The 20618-nt window shown below is 35.3% G+C and overlaps 1 protein-coding gene across 1 annotated transcript in view; it reads right to left on the reverse strand.

Annotated features, from left to right (window-relative positions):
* Positions 1 to 9934: 9934 nt before the first annotated feature.
* Positions 9935 to 20618, reverse strand: part of SCN1A (sodium voltage-gated channel alpha subunit 1) — a 202877-nt gene continuing 192193 nt past the window's right edge. The window contains exons 28-29 of the mRNA XM_072612201.1: positions 19415 to 19685; positions 9935 to 13206 (exon numbers count right to left, since the gene is read on the reverse strand). Of these exons, the coding sequence (XP_072468302.1) occupies positions 12041 to 13206; positions 19415 to 19685 (1437 nt within the window). The 3' untranslated portion in view covers positions 9935 to 12040. The remainder of the gene's footprint in view (positions 13207 to 19414; positions 19686 to 20618) is intronic.

Consider the following 20618-nt stretch of genomic DNA (forward strand, 5'->3'; position numbering starts at 1 on the left):
TGATTTTCAAAATTTCTGTAATTATGTTTTTTTAAGTTGACATTTTAAATTCTCTTAAACTTGTATGTTTAAACTTATATGCAAACTTGTTCTAAAGGTTTTTTCTCTTTTCTTGATGATGATATTTAGAAATATAATTTCTCTTTAATGACTCCTTTAGCTACTTATAAAAGTTTTGGTGTGTTATATCATTTTCCTCCATTTTTTCAATGAAATTATCTACTGCTTTTATGATTTATTCTTTAACCCACATACTTACTTATTTTAATTTTTATTGTGTTGTAGCCAGTAACAAATGTTCTTGACATTTCTGCTTTTCTGCATTTGCTTATAAAGTTTTTATGACTTAACATATAAAGGTGCTAAGTATATTCAAAAATATGTATACGTCTTTCAATTCCCTTCCACTACTCACCAGAGTCTACCTATCATATCTAACTTTTACAAAATTCTGTTTAGGTTCTTGACCTTTTTGTCAGATTTGTCTACTGTGCTAATGTGTGAAAAAAGTCATATTAAGATCCTGAACTATTTAAGTTTCTCCCTACATTTAGATTAGCATCTCCTTTAAATACTTAGATGCTTTGCAACTTGGTTCCTATTTATTAAATATTGATTTTATTTCATTATCTACCATATACTTTTCCTATTTATTTCTTTTGACTACGTCTATTTTTATTGTATCTGTGTCTGAAATTGTTATTGCTGCACCTGCTTTTTTGAATTCATCTGAGGTTTAAATAAATTCTGCTCCCTTTCCCTATTTTAATTCTGAGAGTGTTTTTGCTTTAAGTATGTTTCCTGCAAACAACATATTGTTAGCTGTTGTTTTGTAATCCATACTACTATACTTCTACATTTAATTAAAGAATTCATCTTATTCACATTTACAGTTATTTGTATTTTTCTTCATCATACATTCTTATACTTTTAAAAATTCTCTTTGCTCTACCCTTCCCCATTTTATGAAGAAGAAAAAGTAGTGTAAAAAAAAGAATATGATCCACACTAGTAATCTATAATTGAAGTAATCTGCTTGTTTCAATGCCTCTACCATTCCTCCTTTCACGTAGCCTAAATCTCACCAATTGGGTCTTACATTTTCTTTTTCTCTTTTTAATCCCCTTTTTATGACTCACTCCCTAAAGTTGGAGGATTTTCCTCTTGTTACTTTCTGACTCTACTTTCCCTCTCTCTTCCCTTTTCCTGTCCTTTCTTTCTGTATGAAATCTAATGTATGTCTATGTAAATTCTTTGCATATGTGTGTTCAGTAATTCTTTGCCTAGTTGAATGATCTCTTCACTTTCTCCTTCATGTTTATATCTTTTCTTCTGGCATACCACAGTTGTAAGAAATAACAAATTCTTCCTCTTTCTTCTTCCTGTCTTCTTTAGTATATTCCTTCCATCATTCCCCTCATCCTTTTTAGCCAAGATAAAACAAAATCACTTCCAGGCTCTGTATTCTTATTCTCTCTATCCCCCAATAGTCAAGTTTAGAAAGGCACATTTATCTAATCTGCCCCATTTGAACATAAGCAACTCATCATTAGTAAGCCTTTTCCAATTTGTCTATAGTATTTACTTAAGTTTTTCTTATCTTCTGTGTTTATATTTTGATGATTCTACCCAGCTCTGGTTCCTTCATCAGAAAAACTTGAAAGTTTTTATTCTATTAAAGGATTATATTTTCCTCTAGGGAAAAACAAGGGTAGACCCCACTTTTCAGGGGATGTTTTACTTTTTTTTTGGAACCAGACTTCCTCTCATTTTATAGAAGTTATAGTATGTTCTTGTGGGCTCTTGATTGTAATTACTTGGTACTTGAATTCTTTTTCCTGGTTTCTTAGAAGTTTTTTTTTTCTTTGACTCAGAAGTTTTGATTATGATTATGACATTATTAGGTGTTTTTAATTTGAAATTTCTTTCAGGAAGTGAGTAGCGAATTTTTTTAAAAACCACGTTTTTCTTTGCCTTTAATAGCTCTGTGATATTATGATTTCTTAAAATCTGATATCCAAGTTTCTTGTTTGGTTACAGTTTTCAAGAAGACTAATGATAAATTATCTCTTTTCAACTAGGTTTCCAGGTCAGGATATTTATTTAAAAACTTTTCTTTTTCTTTTTGCAGTTGCAGTAGATACCTTACATAGTCTTCTAAAGATTTTGGCTTTTTAAATTTCTTTTAATGTATCTTGTCTCATAGAATCATTGAGTTTTGTTTACTCCATTTTGTTTTTCAAGGAGTCCATTAGTTGGATAAAGTTTTCCATGTATTTTTAAACTATTTATTTGCTTTTTTTCCTGAAGAAGTCTACTTTCATTTTTAAAAAATCTCATTTTATTTCTTCCAGTCACTTGGGAGTATTTGTGGCCAAGACATATACTTATTGTGGGCATGTCTCTTTAAATGTTATTTCTTATATTTTGAGCTTTCTTTGTCCTCCTTCATCTTCAGCCTTAGTTGTTGGATTTGAACTTGATATCAAGGCCAGGCTTTGTTCTTTCCACCTTTCTGGGATGGGATGCCCCATCTCTTCTCAGTTTCTTGCTGCTGCATTTCTGAGTGTATGCCACTAGATCTCTACCTTTTTCTATAATACTTGGATAATGTCTCTGTCTCTTGGTGGCTCCACACGTTCTTTTTTTGGTCCATCTTTGTCCCTTTTGCCTTGCACAGACCATTGGAGAATTGTTGCTGTTTCTCTTATAGCCAGTCTATAATAGGATCTCAGTTTCTGATAGTTCTTAATAGGGAATCAGAGATCACACTAGTCTCAGACCTACTGAAAAGTCTTTTGATATGCATGCCAGATTGTTAAATTGGCCCTGTCTTTGAATGCTCCAAGGAACATAGAGCCAGGGTAGTCCTTGCCTTACTTTTCTGCACGATGACTTATTGGGAGCTGGCTGTGTATCCCAATCCTTTTTATTTTTGACGGTCTAGAGCCAAGATTATATGGCTTTAGGTCTTATTTATTGGAGGTCATACTGGCTTCATGTATCCTGGTGTGTTCCAACTCAGAGCATCTTCAGGCTTCAGGCCTGATTTAATAATGATAATTGATGATTGTGATGGTGATAGCTAACATTTTATAGCACTTTAAGATTTACTTTTTACTTTAAAAATTATATTTCATTTCATCCTTACAGTAGATACTGATCATATTCTCCTTTTACAGATGAGGGAATTGAGGCAGATAGTGGCTAAGAGACTTGCTCAGGGATACACAGCTAATTAAGTATTCAAAGCAGGATCCCTTGTCATTGTTGTTCTTGAGTTCTGTCCAACCTTTGTGATGCCATGGACCATAGCACAGTAGGCCCTTCTATCTTACACTATTTCTTGAAGTCTGTCCAAGTTCATGTTCATTGTTTCAATGATACTATCTAGTCATCTCATCCTCTACTGTTCTCTTTTCATTTTGCCTTCAATCTTTCCTGCATCTAGATCTTTACCAGTGAGGACTGTCTTCTCATTATGTGGTATTTAAGCTTCAGCTTCAGTATTTGACCTTCCAGTGAGTAACCTGAATTAATTTCTTTAAGGATTGACTGAATTGATCTCTTTGCTGTTCAAGTGACTCTCAAAAGTCTTCTCCAGCACCAAAATTCAAAAGCATTGATTCTGCAGCTTACCGCTTTCTTTATAATCCAACTCTTACAGCCATACATTGCCACTGAAAAAACCATACCTATGACTATATGGACCTTTGTCAACAAGGTGATGCCTTTACATTTTAGTATGCTGTCCAGATTTTCCATAGTTTTTCTTCCAAGGAACAAATGTCTTTTAATTTCTTGACTGCAGCTGCTGAGCAACTTTGAGTCTAAGAAAATGAAATTTGTCATTGCTTACATTTCTTCTCCCTTTGTTTTTCCAAAAAGCAATGGAACTAGTTACCAAGATTTTAGTTTTTTTGATGTTAAGCTTCATACCAGCTTTTACTCTCCTCTTTTTCACCCTGATCAAGAGGCTTCTTAATTCATCTCTTTCTGTCATGAGAGTGGTATTGTTTGCATATGTGAGATTGTTGATATTTTCTCCTTGATAATATTGTAACTCTCTAGTGACAACCTACTTTCTTTAAGTTTTATTTATTTATTTTTAGATTTTGACATTCCTTTCCACAAAATTTTGAGTTCCAATTTTTCTCTCCATCTCTCCCCTCCCCCCACCCTATAACACCTTGCATTATGATTACCCCTTCCCTCAATGTGCCCTCCCTTCTATCACACACCACCCTTCCCTTATCCCCATCTTGTCTCTTTTCTTGTAGGGCAAGATAACTTTCTATACCCCATTACCTGTATTTCTTATTTCCCAGTTATATGCAATAACAAGTCTCAACATTAGTTTATAACACTTTGAATTCCAACTTCTGTTCCTCCCTCCCTCCCTCCCCACCCATCCCCACTGAGAAGGCAAGCAATTCAATACAGGCTATATATATGTGTCATTTTGCAAAAGTCTTCCATAGTGATCATGTTGTGTAAGACTAATTATATTGTCCTCCATCCTATCCTGTCCCCCCTGTTTTTTCTGTTCTCTCATATGACCTTGTGCCTTCCCAAAAGTGTTTGCTTCTAGTTACTTCTTTCTCCCATTTGTTCTCCCTTCTATCATCCCCCTCACCATGCTTGTCCCCTTCTCCCCTACTTTCCTGTAGTGTAAAATAGATTTTAATACCAAATTTAGTGAGCATGTTATTCCCTCCTTAAGTCATATTAGATTAGAAGAGATTAAACTTCACTTTTCCCCTCTCATTTCCTACCTTTTTTCCTCCATTGAAAAATATTTTTCTTATCTCTCTTATGAGTGATAATCTGCCCCATTCCATTTCTCCCTTTCTCCTCCCAATATTTTCCTCTCTCACCCCTTAATTTTGTTTTATTTTTTTTATGGATATCATGTCTTCTGATTCAACTCAACCTGTACTCTCTGTCTATATATGTGTGTGTGTGTGTGTGTGTGTGTATAATCTCTCAACCTACCTAAATACTGAGAAAAGTCTCAAGAGTTACAAATATTACCTTTCCATGTAAGAATGTAAGCAGTTCAGCTTTAGAAAGTCTTTCATGATTTCTCTTTCCTGTTTACCTTTTCATGCTTCTCTTGATTCTTGTGTTTTGAAAGTCAGATTTTCTATTCAGTTCTGGTCTTTTCATCATGAATGCTTGAAAGTCCTTTATATCACTGAATGATCATTTTTTCCCTTGAAGTATTATACTCAGTTTTGCTGGGTAGGTGATTCTTGGTTTTAATCCCAGTTCCTTACACTTCTGGAATATCCTGTTCCAAGCCCTTCAATGCCTTAATGTAGAAGCTGCCAGACCCTGTGTTACCCTGATGGTATTTCCACAATATCCAAATTGTTTCTTTCTAGTTGCTTGCAATATTTTCTCCTTCACTTGGGAATTCTAAAATTTGGCCACAATATTCCTAGGAGTTTCTCTTTTTGGATCTCTTTCAGGAGGTGATCAATGAATTCTTTCAATATTTATTTTACCCTCTGGTTCTAGAATATCAGGGCAGTTTTCCTTGATAATTTCATGAAAGATAATGTCTAGGCTCTTTTTTGATCATGACTTTTGGGTAGTCTCATAATTTTTAAATTGTCTCTCCTGGATCTATTTTCCAGGCCAGTTGTTTTTCCAATGAGATGTTTCACATTATCTTCTATTTTTTCAATCTTTTGGTTTTTTCAATCTTCTTGGTTTACTGTATAGTCATTAGCTTCCCTGAATTCCACTCTCTTTTTTAAAGAACTATTTTCTTCAGTGAGCTTTTGAACCTCCTTTTCCATTTGACTAATTCTGCTTTTTAAAGCCTTCTCCTCATTGAGTTTTTGTACCTCTTTTTCCAGTTGAGTTAGCCTATTTTTAAAGGTTTTATTTTCCTCAGCATTTTTTTGGTTTTCTTTTAGCAACCTACTGACTCACTTCTCAAGCTCTTCTATGACCTGAGTCCATTTCATATTCATTTTGGAGGTATTGGAGGCAGAAGCCTTGACTTCCTCTGACAGTATGCATTATTCTTCCTCATTCAAAAGGATGGAAGGAGACACCTGTTCACCAAGAAAGTAATCTTCTATGGTATTATTTTTCCCCCTTTTTTGGGCATTTTCCCAGCCAGTTACGTGACTTCTGAATCCTTTGTCAAGAGGAGGGTGCTAGTGCTCCTCCTACCCAGGACCTTGCTTAGGGCTGAGATTCAGATCAGCTGCTCAATTCCACCAGGGGCTTTGAGTGGGGGCAGGGACTCCACTGAGAGCTGAGGTCAGATCAACTGTTCAGTTCCCCCAGAGGCTTTAAGACATGCTACTTGGATAATGGACTCAGGCTGCTTCCAGGCCATTGTAGCTGCCCATTGCCGCTGCCACTGCTGCCTCTACCACTGCCTGGGGCCAGTGCTGGGGGGACCCCACTCTCCTTGTGCCCAGGTGGGAAAGCCCTCCCACACTGACCTTTGAAGCTTTCTTTGTCGCTTGTGGGTTGAGGGATCTAGGACCCTCCCTGCTGGGAATTCTGCCCTGGAGTCCTTTTCTGGTCCTGTTCCTCCCCATGCTGTGTGGCTAGGGCTGAGCTCCACTCTGCTCAGTGTCCCATGGCATAGACCTTTCCTGTCGGCTTTCCAGGTTACCTTTGGCTGGAAATCTCTTTCACTCTGTCATTCTGTGGCTTCTGATGCTCTAGAATTTGTTGAGAGTCATTTTTACAGGTATTTTGTCGGCTGTGGGAGAAGGGCTAAAGTATATGCATCTTTCTACTCTGCCATCTTGGGTCCACCCCCAACCTATTTTCTCTTAGCTATCTGGAACTCCTCTCCTACTTGATTCCTTCTGGGACAACAGGCCTTATAAAAGAGGCAGCACAATCATATGAGTGGCTTTGTTTTCTTAATAAAACTGAAATTCTTTGGTTTGAAAGAAATTTTCACTTTAAAAAAGAAGCAACATCCTGATGACCCTTACATTTGGCAGAATTTAGAAAGCAAAAGGTGTGATTTTTACCTATAGTCTTCAGGGATAGTTCTAGGGTAGAGAGGGTGTAGCAAGACACTGGAAATGGTGGAAAGGATATAAGAATAAGCCATAGAATATAGATCCTCTATTCTTCATCTGTTTTTCTTTTCTAGTGACTTCATTGGAGAAAGTATTGCAATTTCTCCATTGGGGTAGAAAGATGGTAAGCCACAGTTCTTCCTCTATATTCTTGTGTGTGAAGTGGCCTAACAAAATATGCTTAACAGAGTCTAGGACAAGGGTAGGTTTGTATTCTAATTCCATCTGTTTTGGAGATATATTTTCATATGTATATTTTAAAAATTATTGTTAAGAATTATTCTCAGTTTATGAATAAATTTTGATAGATACATTTGTACTGTATCTAAGTACAGTAGCCCTTTGACTCAAAATTAAACTCTGCACTGTGTCAAACCATATTCACTGTAGTGCTTCCCAATAAACTGAAAAAAAATGGCATATGGGATTGCTAATATTTTGTGTGTGATTATTGATCCTGGAGGAATTATAGAGAATGGGAGAGGATTATAAAGCCCATTTATTTGGGGGCTGTCTGAAAATTGCTGGTAACCAACAGATCCTTCCAAAACTGCAAAATCATCCTGAAGAATCAAAAGCATAGGTGATCAAAGGGCAATGGAGAACTATGTGATAGGCTTAAAAAGGGTAGCAAAGAACTAACAAGGGTTTGTACATAAGTGCATAACTATATCAATAAATGTTGTTATTAGAAAAGCAAGTAGTGATGTATTGGTCATACAGTGAAAGCAAGAGATGACAGATTAATAGTCTACAAAACAGGTGATTACAGAGTATTTAAAGACCTAGGGAAAAGTCTTTAATCCACCTATGCCTCCCATGGGAGATTTATGGCAGGACATGGATAAGAATCACATGATATTAGAAGGAATGAGTAGATTGCCATTCTCCTATTGTATGGAGGACTCACATCTGTGAGATCATGACTCCACTAAATTATATAGAGAATGAACCATTGATGTGGAGTTGAAGACAATAAAATAACTATTAATTTAGATAGCAATTTGCTTGAGTACAGAGAAATCACTCAAGAAAACTACAGGCACCTCTACTGGTAGAGGCAAATCAACCAAGCAATAATATTTATCAAATACCTACTTTGTAACTGAAATAGTCCAACTTATAACTGTTTTCTAATTTGTAGTAGCCGCAAAATGACTTTGAGAGAATGGCTACTATGGACTTATGTGAAGAAATAGGTTACTGTGTAATTTAAAATGAAAAGTGTCTCCTGACATTTATGATTTTAAAAATGAAACCTCATGCTATAGTATAAAATTAATGCCTTTTTATGTCAAGACAAAACCAAGATGTCAGTGTACTAAAGGGAAATGAGCTCTAGACTATGAATCAGGGGATCTGAACTCATTCTGGTTAAGGGAAACATTATCTAAATTCTTTGGATCTCAGTTATGTCATCTATAAAATAAATGACCAATGCTTTTTGAGGTCCTTTGTACCTGGAATGACCCATCAGCATAACTTGGGGTCCCTATCAAATCTCAGTCGTATCAGAATATAAGATTAGGAACTATTTGAATGGGGAAAAAAAGAATCTTTTTCACCGATTGCTATTTTGTTTTATGTCTGGACATATATCATCACTGTAGTAAAATATGTATAAAATGGGAAGTAGAAAATGTACAAAGTGGAAGTTACAGGACTTATAATCAAATAGTCACATTGAGTAACAATTAAGGACAACAATTCAAATGACCATCAGCTTGTTTATCTGTAAAATGAGGGAGCTGAACTTGGGTCCCAAGACCATGGATTTAGAGTAGGAAAGTACTTGCAAAATCATTCAGGCCACCATTCCCTTCTCCAGTTGTATAGAGGAAGAAACTGAAGCAAGCAGGGTTTAATGATTCAACCGTGGCCCCATAGGTAGGGACTGAGCTGGCATTTGAACTCAAGTCCTCTGTCTGACTCAGAATCTGGCATTCTTCCCACTCCATCACATTGCCTCAGTCCCTCTCAGGGCTAAAATTCTATAATTCTTAGGATTCAAATCTCAGTGGGACCTAAAGATGATTATGATAAATATCACTATTAGCTATAATGAATAAGTAGCTTTCTAAATCATTTTACTCTAAGCTCTTAATAAAATGACATGTTCACAATCTGCTTAATTTTTTTTTCTGGGAAGAAATCAGAAAACAGTAATCTTTGTGTGGAATACAGAAACCACTGGAGATATTCTCATATTTTTGGCTTAGCTTGGTTAAATCAGTGAATATCTCCACCAGCAAAAGAGCTGATTTTTCTGTGTTGCGGAGAAACACAGTGGCCAAAAAGAGTGGGAATATGCTGTACGCACCTAAGTCTTTCTTCTGACATGCTCAGGTCATGCTTCTCATTTCTCCTGCCCAGCTGAGGTTAATAGATGCTAATCATATTAACTACCAGTTATAGAGCACTTCAAGGTTTGCAAAGCACTTTACTTGTGCTGTCTCATTTAACTCTCATGACAACTCTGTCAGATATGTGCTATTACTATTATCTCCATTTTATAGAAGAGGAAACTAAGTCTGAGAGAAGTTAAGTGATTTGCTAAGGGTCACATAGCTAATAAATGAGCCAGAATTCAAACTTGTTTTCCAAACTCCAAATCCAGCACTCTATTCATATCCATTGTGATACTTCATTTCCTGTCTAAACGCTGATGATATAGTATACAGCATATTGAATGTGTGTATGTGCATGTGTGTGTGTGTGTCCAGCCAAGTCCAGATCTTGCTTTAAAAGCTTGCTCTGTCTCTTTCCTTCTTCTGAGGTGGAAGCTTCTCTGCTTTTCTAATAATTATAAAGTGCCTAAAGTAATTATAAAGCGACATTCCTTAAAGTGATAAAAAGAGGTTAGCTAAACATACAATAAAAAAGTAATCTTTATTATTTTGGCGCATTTGTAATGTTGCTTAGCATCATTTAGGGTAATAGTCGCATTTTCCTGCATGCAGTTCACGAATACAGTTTACTTAAGTAGTTTTAAGTGGGGAAAAGGAGTCTACAGTTTGTGTAAGAAATACAAAATGTTCTGATGTGATCATACAAGTTTGCTATTTGGTTCTTGTGAAAAAGAAAATATGGTGGAACCCATATTATATTTCAGACAGTTCTAGTGCTGCATAACTCCAAAGGAATAGAAAGAATGGAAGGTTAAAGATTAGAACCAAAAGGAATGACCACCTTAAACTGTTGATGTGCGCAGTTCCAGAAATTTTCAACAAAAATGCACACCTTTTTTAAATCTCAAACTTGGAAGCAACTGATGAACCCATTGTTTTCTTTTTAAAATTTAAATCATTTAACATTGGCAAATGTAATTTGAAAAAGCAGAAATCTACAACTACCCATCCTTTTTTTCATTTCCCATTTAGCAAATTTCTTCCATGAGAAAGTGCTATGGACAGAAAGTAAGAAAATTGACTATGACATCAACCTGAAGTGAATTTTCATTTCTCATTTTATGTACATAATGCTGAAAAATAAAATAAAATGTTTTTTTACAGTATTTATATTTGGTTATAAAATTCTAAACACATTTTTTAACAGTTTAAGCAGTTTGTATCATGTCTGTACAATCTGGCTATACACCATAAGTTATTTACTTAAAATTTAAAAATACAAACCCCAAAGCTCTTAAAGTGCTGCAAACTATTGCTTAATGATTTAAAGGAATGAGCTCTGTTGAACAAGTTCCATGACTTTACCACTGATATATGGTTTCCCATATAGGAGATTCTTAACAGTGGGAAGAGCAGGATACAGCAGCATAGGCAATATAAACATGCATTGATAGCATCCAAACTATCTCTAATGGTACAGAATATGTTATATTACCTGTTGAAAGCTTGCACTCTACACTTCTTGTGGTACATATTTGATGCAATAAATACTGTGCTCTGGTCATTATTTGTTTGCTCAAACATGCACCACAGTAAAATGTCTATTTACATAACACAGGGCATTTTGTTAACACGGACATGTCAACCTTGTTGAGAGCTGAAGATGGCTAAACAAAGTACAGGATTAAGCAGAACTTTATAAAGGGTTCTTTTGGTCAATTCTGTTTTCCAGGGGCAGCCTCATTAAGTTATTCAGTGTTCTGTTTTACACAATAAAGAAAAACATAACATGTGTGACTCCAGACGTTTGTATGAAGTTTGCACCTACTGAGATATAATGGCCTGCCTAAAAATGATCCACTTACTATGTTCTTGGGTGGGGATGGGGGAGGCTTTCTGGGTATAAAAAGACTTATCTGGCTTTGATCAAACACAATCAGATAAGCACCTCCAATTTATTACCCAATTCCCCTCCCAGAAACACCGAAGTAATTGAAAAATCCATTGGTTTTCTTGTAACTTTTTCTCATGCATGATCTCTAAGTGCAGCATGCCTTCATGCAAACCATTTCTTTGTGTATATTGGAGGACCCATAGGGTAGAACCCTCCGAGGTCATACCTGTAAAGCAGTTCTTAACCCCGTTTCCCAACATAAACCCCATTTACAAAAATAGTCACATATAACAGTCACATATAATAAACATATGAATTAAAAAAAAGATGAATCCACTAACAGATTTTGTAAAAATATGACAAATGTGGCAGTTGAGATGCAAACAGTGGATACAATTACTATACTAAAGTATTTTATGTTGCCCCCACCCAAATTTTAGGTTTGCACCCCCTTTTAAACTGGTCCCTACAGTCTGAGTAGCCATTTTGTCTCTCCTCTTCAGCAGTGTCAGCTGGTAGTGAGAACAGTAACCTCTTGTCAAGGTGGTCTCCCCTTATGTAGAGTCACAGTTTGCTGACGAGGGGTCACTGTCTTATTATAGGCACTGACCTTAGAGTATATTTTTGTAAAAACAGTCAGTTTGGCATAGACCTCCAAATGGAGTCCTGTTGACAAAAATACATCACCTTCCTAGACTGTAAACAATTTGTCACACATTTTTATTTGCTTTAGTTTACTTCCCCTTGGCCTTGTCATCTTTGTCTTCTCTCTCATGTTTCTCCAGGATTGGCTTTGTTACTCGGTCATAGGAAGGTGGGCAAGCCGCTGTGGACATGGTCAGATCCGTTTTTTCTGTGATAGAGTTTTCAATAAGAATGTCTTCTTTCACCAGGAGGTTTGCCCCACCTTTCAGTTTATTTTTGTTATAAGTAAATGATGCTTGTTTTACCGTTCGCTTTAAAAGGTGACGTCTGTAAGCCCTCTGAATGATAACAGCAGACACTTCCTCTTGTTTTCGTTTCAGTGTTGTGGTAATTGGCTCATAAGAGGCTTTGGAAGGATTAGATGCCATGAACCTCTCTTCCATCTGTATTCGGAGGGCATCCATCTCTCCACTTTCTCCCAAAACACGCTTTGTAAAAGCAAATAGGATGTCAAGGCAGTGAATTCGGTCCCCACTTACCATGGGCAGATCCATGGCAATAAGTTGAATTTTGTTCGGTTGTGGCAAATTGAGAGGTGGATCCAGAGCAGCTGCAAATTGAGAAAGTTTTTCAAATTCCATGAATTGAGTGGCATCAGGATCAAACTTTTCCCAAACCTCATAGAACATCTCAAAGTCGTCTTCACTCAGTGGCTCAGCACTCTCTTCTGTAGCAACACTGAAGTTTTCTAGGATAACAGCAATGTACATGTTTACCACCACCAGGAATGAGATAATGATGTAACTGACAAAAAAGAAAATCCCAACCGAAGGGTTCCCACAATCTCCTTTGACAGAGCTTCCAGGGTGAACTTTTTGAGGGTCACAATCTGGTGGTCCACTGTTAAGAATAGGTGCAAGCAAACCATCCCAACCAGCAGATGTGGTAATTTGGAAGAGGCAGATCATGCTGTTGCCAAAGGTCTCAAAGTTGAACATATCATCTATTCCAACTTCCCTCTTGACATAGGCAAAGTTGGACATTCCAAAGATGGCATAGATAAACATGACTAGGAAGAGCAAGAGCCCAATGTTAAACAGAGCAGGGAGGGACATCATCAAAGCAAAGAGAAGTGTTCGGATTCCCTTCGCTCCTTTGATGAGACGAAGGATTCTTCCAATTCTGGCAAGACGGATTACACGGAATAGGGTAGGGGACACGAAATATTTTTCTATCAGCTCTGCTAGAAACATACCTGTTAAAAAATTAAATGTGTAGGAAAAACATTAATATAAAAATTCTTTTTTATCTCTGAAGGATACAAAATATTGACCTATTGATCTGGTTACCAATGCTCATTAATATAACTTCAAATTCAGTTTAATTTTAACAAGTGAATGAATTTTAACAACCATTCATTTATTTAGCATTTCTTAGGTTGACTGACTCAGAATATTAGAGCATCTAACAGTACTTTGCACACAGAAGGCATTCACAAATTTTTTTTATTAAACTGAATTGAATTAAAGATAGGAAGAATTTAAAAACTTATCAAGTACAATCACGTCATTTTATTAATTTATTAAATGCCTGCTGTAGACATACTTCCTTCAGAGGAAGGAAGAAAACAGGCATTTATTAAGCACTTAATATGTGCCAAGGGAAGAGTCAACAAAAGTAGTAGTCTTGGTCTCTACTCTCAAGGAACTTACCATCCAATGATAGAAAAAAGATGCATGAATATGAAACAACTAGAAAACAGCTCAATACAATACACAAAACTTTCTTGTTCACTTCAAAAGTTTAATAACAGCTTGTTGGCTATTATGCTTTATGATAAACATACTCTACACCTGCTTATGATTAAGTTTAATGTCTGATTCTTATACAAAGGAAAAAATGATTATTATAGATGAAGAAGTTGACTATTGTCTGACCAGCAGAATCACAAGCTACATTAGTTGTGAGGAAAAAGTTCAATTTGTCTTGAGTTGTAATTTTCAGGTTGTTTCCATTATCCCTATGGTCTAACTTAACAGAAATCTAAATATTTTAAAAGTACACAATGATTTTATGTGAAGGTTTGTGATGGCAATCAAATTAGGATCTCTTATTGGTTTTGTTTTACTAAACGTGCCTCTGATTGAATAATGTGATTAAGGAAGATCTTCTCCACTCAAATGGAAAGTTTGATTAGGGGAGTTGTTTTGAGGAGGGTCCCAAATACCTTTTGCTTTTTTTTTTTTCTATTGAGGCACTGGGTCAGAGGGTCATGCACTCCGGCTCTGAAAAGTATATAAATACTCTGAGGGTGAAGTTTTACTTTGGAGGAGGATTTGTTTGGTCAGATGAGGACTCTGGGAAGCTGCTAAAGGAGGTCCCCACCCTTTGAAAACCCAGATGTTGGTGCTTCTCTTTTGGGAAACTATGATCAGACAGTTGGACCTGTCTGTTGAATTCAGGTAGAGGAAGATATGTCTGTTAATCTTTGATTTCTCTGTATTTTCTTTGAAGTTCAGGGCGCTGACTTCCCTGAACTAGGAGAATGATATATTGGGTAAAGGAATGATACAAGTGCTTGATTAAAGTGATTGTTAACCCTTCAAAAGTTGCCTTTCCTTTTATGAATGCAGATCTAAGAACCTGTGATAGCAGGCCCCCCGTGTATATTGGAGTGCTTACTGTTACAAGACTCCATATGAAACATATCATAGTACTATAGACTACTAGTAGTTCTCAAAATGTGGTCTGGGACCATTAGGGGTCCCCAAGACCCTTTCAGGGGTTCTATAAAGTTAAAACTATTTTCATAATAAGATTAAGAACTTTTAATTTCTAATATGGTAAATATAAAGAAAAGCTTTTTGGGAGACCCTCAATAATCTTCAGGGAGTCCTAAGATATAATTTGAGAACTGTTGAACTATATGAACAAGTTCTGTAGGAATTCAGAGTAGATAAGCATCTTTATAGGTTGGAATTGTATTATAAGAGGGGTTTTAAGCAAAACTTAGCCTCAAAAAAAAAAAAGGTAGGATTTGGCTTGAGAGAGAAGGAAGAATATTTGAAATATTCTCTAAGGTCTTCAAAGTCATGAGAACTCCAATTTAAGTCAGGGAAAAGTGTTAAAAGTTTCAGCTGAATTGGTATGGTGCTAATTTGCAAAGGAGAGATTTAATGTCAGGAAAGAGGCTAGTTCTGAGGCTAGGTTTTAGATGTGATTTGGAAATATACAGACTGAGGGATTTAATCAGAATCCAGAGGGAGAAAGGGAAAGTTTCAGGATATTTTGAATCTCACTGTGATCAGAGGGGAATCAGGAAAACTCTATGCCTAGAAATTTGTGAACATTATTTGGAGTCATGATGATTATAATTAATTTTGAGCCTTTTCAGGATCTCTGAGTTTTATTTTAGCTATTTAGATTTAGAGGAAAATGGTTAGAATCATAGTATGATTTAAGATGAACACAATTCTATTTAATAACAACATTTAGCAAGTGAAATTTTTCAAAATGAATTTGTAGCATGGAATTATTTCAGCATAACATTCTAAATTTTCTTTTTTTCTTTGAAGAACCAATAGAAAGTCGTCAAATAACTCCAATAATATCATCGTCTTCTCTTTGTTTTATCTGATAAAGCATGTTGTAGACTCTTAACAAATACTGTTTGATTGATAAAGAAGATTCTTTTTCCTTTGGTCTAGAGTAAGTAGCTATGCTAAAACACATTCTTTTCTTTGTAACAATGTAAGCACTTTTTTGGTCTTCTCCAGCTTCTTGTTCTCTTTGCTTTGTAAGAATGTAAGGTTTGCTTTGTAAGAAGCTATTGCACTCTCTGATTCACACAGCTCCAGAGGAGGAAGTATAGGCATATCATCTCTGAAACTGACACATACATCTCTCACCTATTGATGGAGTTTGTTGAACTCTTGGGTGAATAAACTGCAGTTTACCTGTCTTTCTATATCCTGTGCTAGTTTCTAGCAAGGAACCTTAGAAACAATATTGTAATGCAATCTCATTTAAAGTGAGATTTTTTTTCCTTCTAGAATGATTGTGATATTTGACCCTCTATAGTAACATAGCTCTTGATGGAAAATACATTTGAAATTTGGCAGTAAGGTAAAATGTTTATAGACTACAAGAATAAGAATCACTTTTGTAACCATAGGTTTAACTATAATTATTCTGTATTGATCTCTGAATACCTGGTATAGAATGCCAAACTTGATGGACTAATGAATTTTTTTTTGTAAGATAATTTAGAAATGTATTCAACTATAATGTCATTTTCTTGGCAATAAGCTTGTTTTAGGTCTGTCTTTTAAATTTGTGATATTGTGCTATTGTGCTTAATTTCTTCCATGGCAATTTTTGAAAACCAAATGTTTGTTCTGAGTTATTAGTGAATTATTATGTATTCACATTATATATAAATCACCAAAATGGGAAAATCTTAAAATTTCTTCTTAATTGATTTTTATGTCAGGATATATTTAAACTAGAAAAGTAAAATGAGGAATGAGTGCTTTTTGAAAGACTTTGTATGCACTCAATAAGTACTTTCTATGAATGTTTTTAGTGTTATTAATTTTTAACCAACTGTTATTTCTTGATTAAAAAAACAATTATGCAGTGGAACTTGCTATGTGGAACAGAACTGTAATTTGATTTGCTCTGAATTTTAAATTCATGTATAACTGTTTTTGCTATGCCAGTGCCTCACTATTCAAGGTAAAGGCTCAGAAAAGTTGTCTTCTGGAGACTTTTGTTGGTGATACTAATGATTAGGAAGGTTGAGAAGATGGATTTACAAAGGAATGAAAGGAGCCTATTGAATCAATTTCTCCCATTGTGCTGTTTCCTTTCTGAACATAAATGTTTCCTATCTGGTTGATTCTGAGTCGGACTGGGATACTTTGTTGATAATGTGGTACTCAGTTGAACAATTGGCTGCTCCAAAGGTATCTGTGATTTTGCCTAAAATTAAACAGAGGTATGGGATATTTTCCTCCTTGTATATACTCATGATAGGTAGTCTATGGCTATCCTTAAACCTAAAGAAATAGTCCTGATTTTTTTTTTTTTTTGCAGTTCTCATTTCTTAACAGCTTTCTCTGGCAATGGCAAGAGAACTACAAATGTTTTATAATGGATCTTTTCATTATAATCAGCAAGCATCTCTGAACTGCTATAGTGGGATACAAGCACAAAAGACCCTCTTGCATTGCTTTTACTGTTTTATCTTTGTGCCCATTTCTTGTGTTAACTTGCTAATCTGTGTGAGTACGGAAAAATCTGTTCCTAGATTGGCACAATATTTTAATAGTTATATATTCATGGCTAAGATTACATAGTATCATATCTTTCTGGATAATATGATGGTATATATACCTTCAAAGAGGGACAGGATTACACACATCTCTCTCTCTCTCTCTCTTTCTCTCTGTCTTTCTCTGTCTCTCTGTCTCTGTCTCTGTCTCTGTCTCTCCCTCTCCCTCTCCCCCACATAGACATCCTCAAAGGGGGATAAAATAAAGATGTGATGTGATAAAGACAGAAAAATTTTATTTCATTCTTTAACGTGGTAGTAAATTTTACTTTGATGAAGGCAACAAAATTAGTGTTTCCACTTGAGAACTAGGATGTACATTATTGGCTCTCAAATGTTTCATTGCTTAAAGGAATATGGCTTAAACTTCCAGAAATAGCTGTAATTGTATCAGTATCCTTAAACTTCTGCTGTCGTGCCAGTGAAAAACAACACAAAAAGGCAAAGTAATGATGAAAATCTTAAATGATATACTTTTAAATTTTACGCTGGAGGTTATAGGGAACTTCTGGACTTCTTTCATGTACATATGAATATTCACAGATGCCTATTCACACAGATGCTATAGTAATAGGTTTTGAATGTGTTTTATTAAAAGGCTTTAGATATCTTTTAGTGATTGGCTTTTGGATATGTTTTCATAATTATTGATAAAGTTTGTTTGGATAGAAACTCTCACATATAGAATTATTTTTGTCAAGAAATTTTTAAAACTACTATACCTGGAAGCATATACATTGGGGAGAGAGAAGAAAATACTTGTGGTTTTCAGGATGACAAGAAGTAGAGAGCCCCTTATCATACTACATGATGAGTTTTAACAGTTACAAAACTTTAAAGCACTAAACTTTAGGAAAAATGTTTGACTTAATTTATTGAAGCTCATACATTAGGTAGACTGGTTGTCAATAAAATTTCATACAAGAAAGATAGTTAAATGCATGTAATTAAAAAAATAAAGTCTGTAACATCTAATAATAATAATAAAGTCTAATTGCTTCGTTAATAGGACAGTTTTCAGGTTAGGACAACACTATGGAGTTACTCATTATAAAGAATGATTTTTAATATCACAGCTATTTTTTCCTTACTAAAACTTCAAATAATTAAAAAAGATTTATGTCTTATTTTCTGAACTTTAAAAAAAGAGTTGATTTTTTTCTGAGATCTTTTTCTCTCTCTGATAATATCAAGAGAGACAGCAAGGCTTATTTTAACAAAGTCTAATTCTTTGACCTCTAAATAGCATTAATCATGTCATGTACAGGATTCAGGTACACATAGAAAAAAACAATGATAAATGAAGACTGAAATTCCCTTAACTTTCAGGTAAGTTATCGGCAGCCTAATTTGATGTTCTTCCTAAATTTCTGTCATTTATAATGTTAACTCCATGAGGTCTGAACTGGCTTTCATCACATAAAATAATTACTGAAAGGTCAATTTGAATAGTATTATCACTAGCAGGTTTAAGCAGCATTACCTCTTGGAATCTCTGCAAGTGACTTGGGACCTGGGAAGAGGGTCTACTGGGAGGAACATTTCTTTAAAACCACTCTAGAAAAAACACCCATTTCAGATCTTGTAATCAACTGAAACCCCAATTATGGATATTAGGTTGTTGACTCAGGGATGCATATCGGTGAGTTTCAATGAGCTGACCTGAATACTCTGTGAAGAGTGGTCAAGGCCAGACCCTGATGACAGAATTTCTAAGGGAAAATGTTTTCCAGAATCAGACAGCTCCATGAGGTAGACAGCTAAACCCAAGATGACAGGATAAGAAATATGTTGTTTAAATGGACAAAACGGAATTTTGTACATATATGGTTAACCAAACCCTTAATCTTTTAAAATGGAAGTAAAATGCATACAAAACCTTTAAAACAAACAAAAAAAGCATAAATGCATTACATAAATACCTTTTTTTCTAGGAAAAATATGTTTCAGATATGAAGAAAATATAAAACTCTCAAGTCTCCTCAGAAGACACCTTATAGTATTCAAGGTTAAATATGAATCAAAGATGAATTTTTATTATCATCTATTGTCAGTCACTCTGCAGTTGATAATTTTATCTTTCATTTGTTTGAAATGCTAAAATAAGATGAAACCAACCCCTTCTTACCTACAATGGATAGAATGACCACCACAAAATCAAAAATATTCCATCCTATGGTGAAGTAGTAATGCCGGAGGGAGATCATCTTCAGCACACATTCTCCAGTGAAGAGGATAATGAACACAAGGTTAATCCGTGACAGAATGCTAGTCATTTCTTCACTTTGATCATCAGTCTCCACCATCATGGTGACCATATTGAGGCAGATGAGAATCATGATGCTGATATCAAAGACTTGCCTAGTTACAAAATCAAAGACCATTCCCTGGAATTTGTTCTGAAAAAGAGAAATCACTTTAGTAATCAAGCCTTGCATGTGTATATTAATACAACTGTTCCCAAAGAAGCATGGCATTATGGAGGCAGAATGATGTACTAGAGCATTTTGTCAGCTCTCAGAGAGCTGCATTCTATTCCTGGTTCTTAATTAAAAAACTGACCATAATAATAATCGCTGACATTTATGTAGCACTGGAAGATTGATAAAGTGCTTTCTTTACAGCAATTGGGTGCTACAGGTATTGTCATTCCAAATTGCACATCAGAAAATAAGTTTCCAAATATGCTATGTCAGGACCAACCATTTTGTAACCAAGTCTTTTGAGTTTAAGTCAAGCACTCTTCCATGGTACCATGTTGTTTCTCTTATTACTGTTTGGAATAACCTAAGTTTCTTATTTTTATTTTTAAGGAGTTCCCCTCTCTTTGATATGAGGTGAATGATTTTCTAGATTACCAATTTTTCCCTGAGGTACTGGGTACATTTTTACATTTTACAGGTGGCAAGTTTACTCCCAGAGAGTAGATTACCTAGTTCTTCACAGAAATAAGAGAGTTATTATTTACTTATCAATAGCAGTAACTTTAATGAAAGCTCACGTTTAAGTCGGGCTTTGTTTGTCTACCCTCTACTGAAGTCCTCACTGTCAAAAGTTATGAGAATGATCTTGGATTTTCAAAAGGATAACTTTGGTGCAAGTTTTGGTACATCCTTTCAAGCTGGAAAGGCTTCCAGTCTGAGTCAGGTGATGAACCATATATCCTTTGTCTAAGGAACAGTCTAGCTAATTGCAGAGAGCCTTATCATAGCAACTCTTGAGCACCTTCTACTAAGGTTTAGATGGTTGTTACCTGTGTTAATAGAGGAAAAACCTTTGTAGCAGGAACTAGGAACATTTGAAAAATTTATAGTCTGCAAAATGTTCATGTC

This window comes from Notamacropus eugenii, chromosome 5 (genome assembly GCF_028372415.1).
Source record: "Notamacropus eugenii isolate mMacEug1 chromosome 5, mMacEug1.pri_v2, whole genome shotgun sequence".
In the NCBI taxonomy this organism is placed as follows: Eukaryota; Metazoa; Chordata; class Mammalia; order Diprotodontia; family Macropodidae; genus Notamacropus; species Notamacropus eugenii.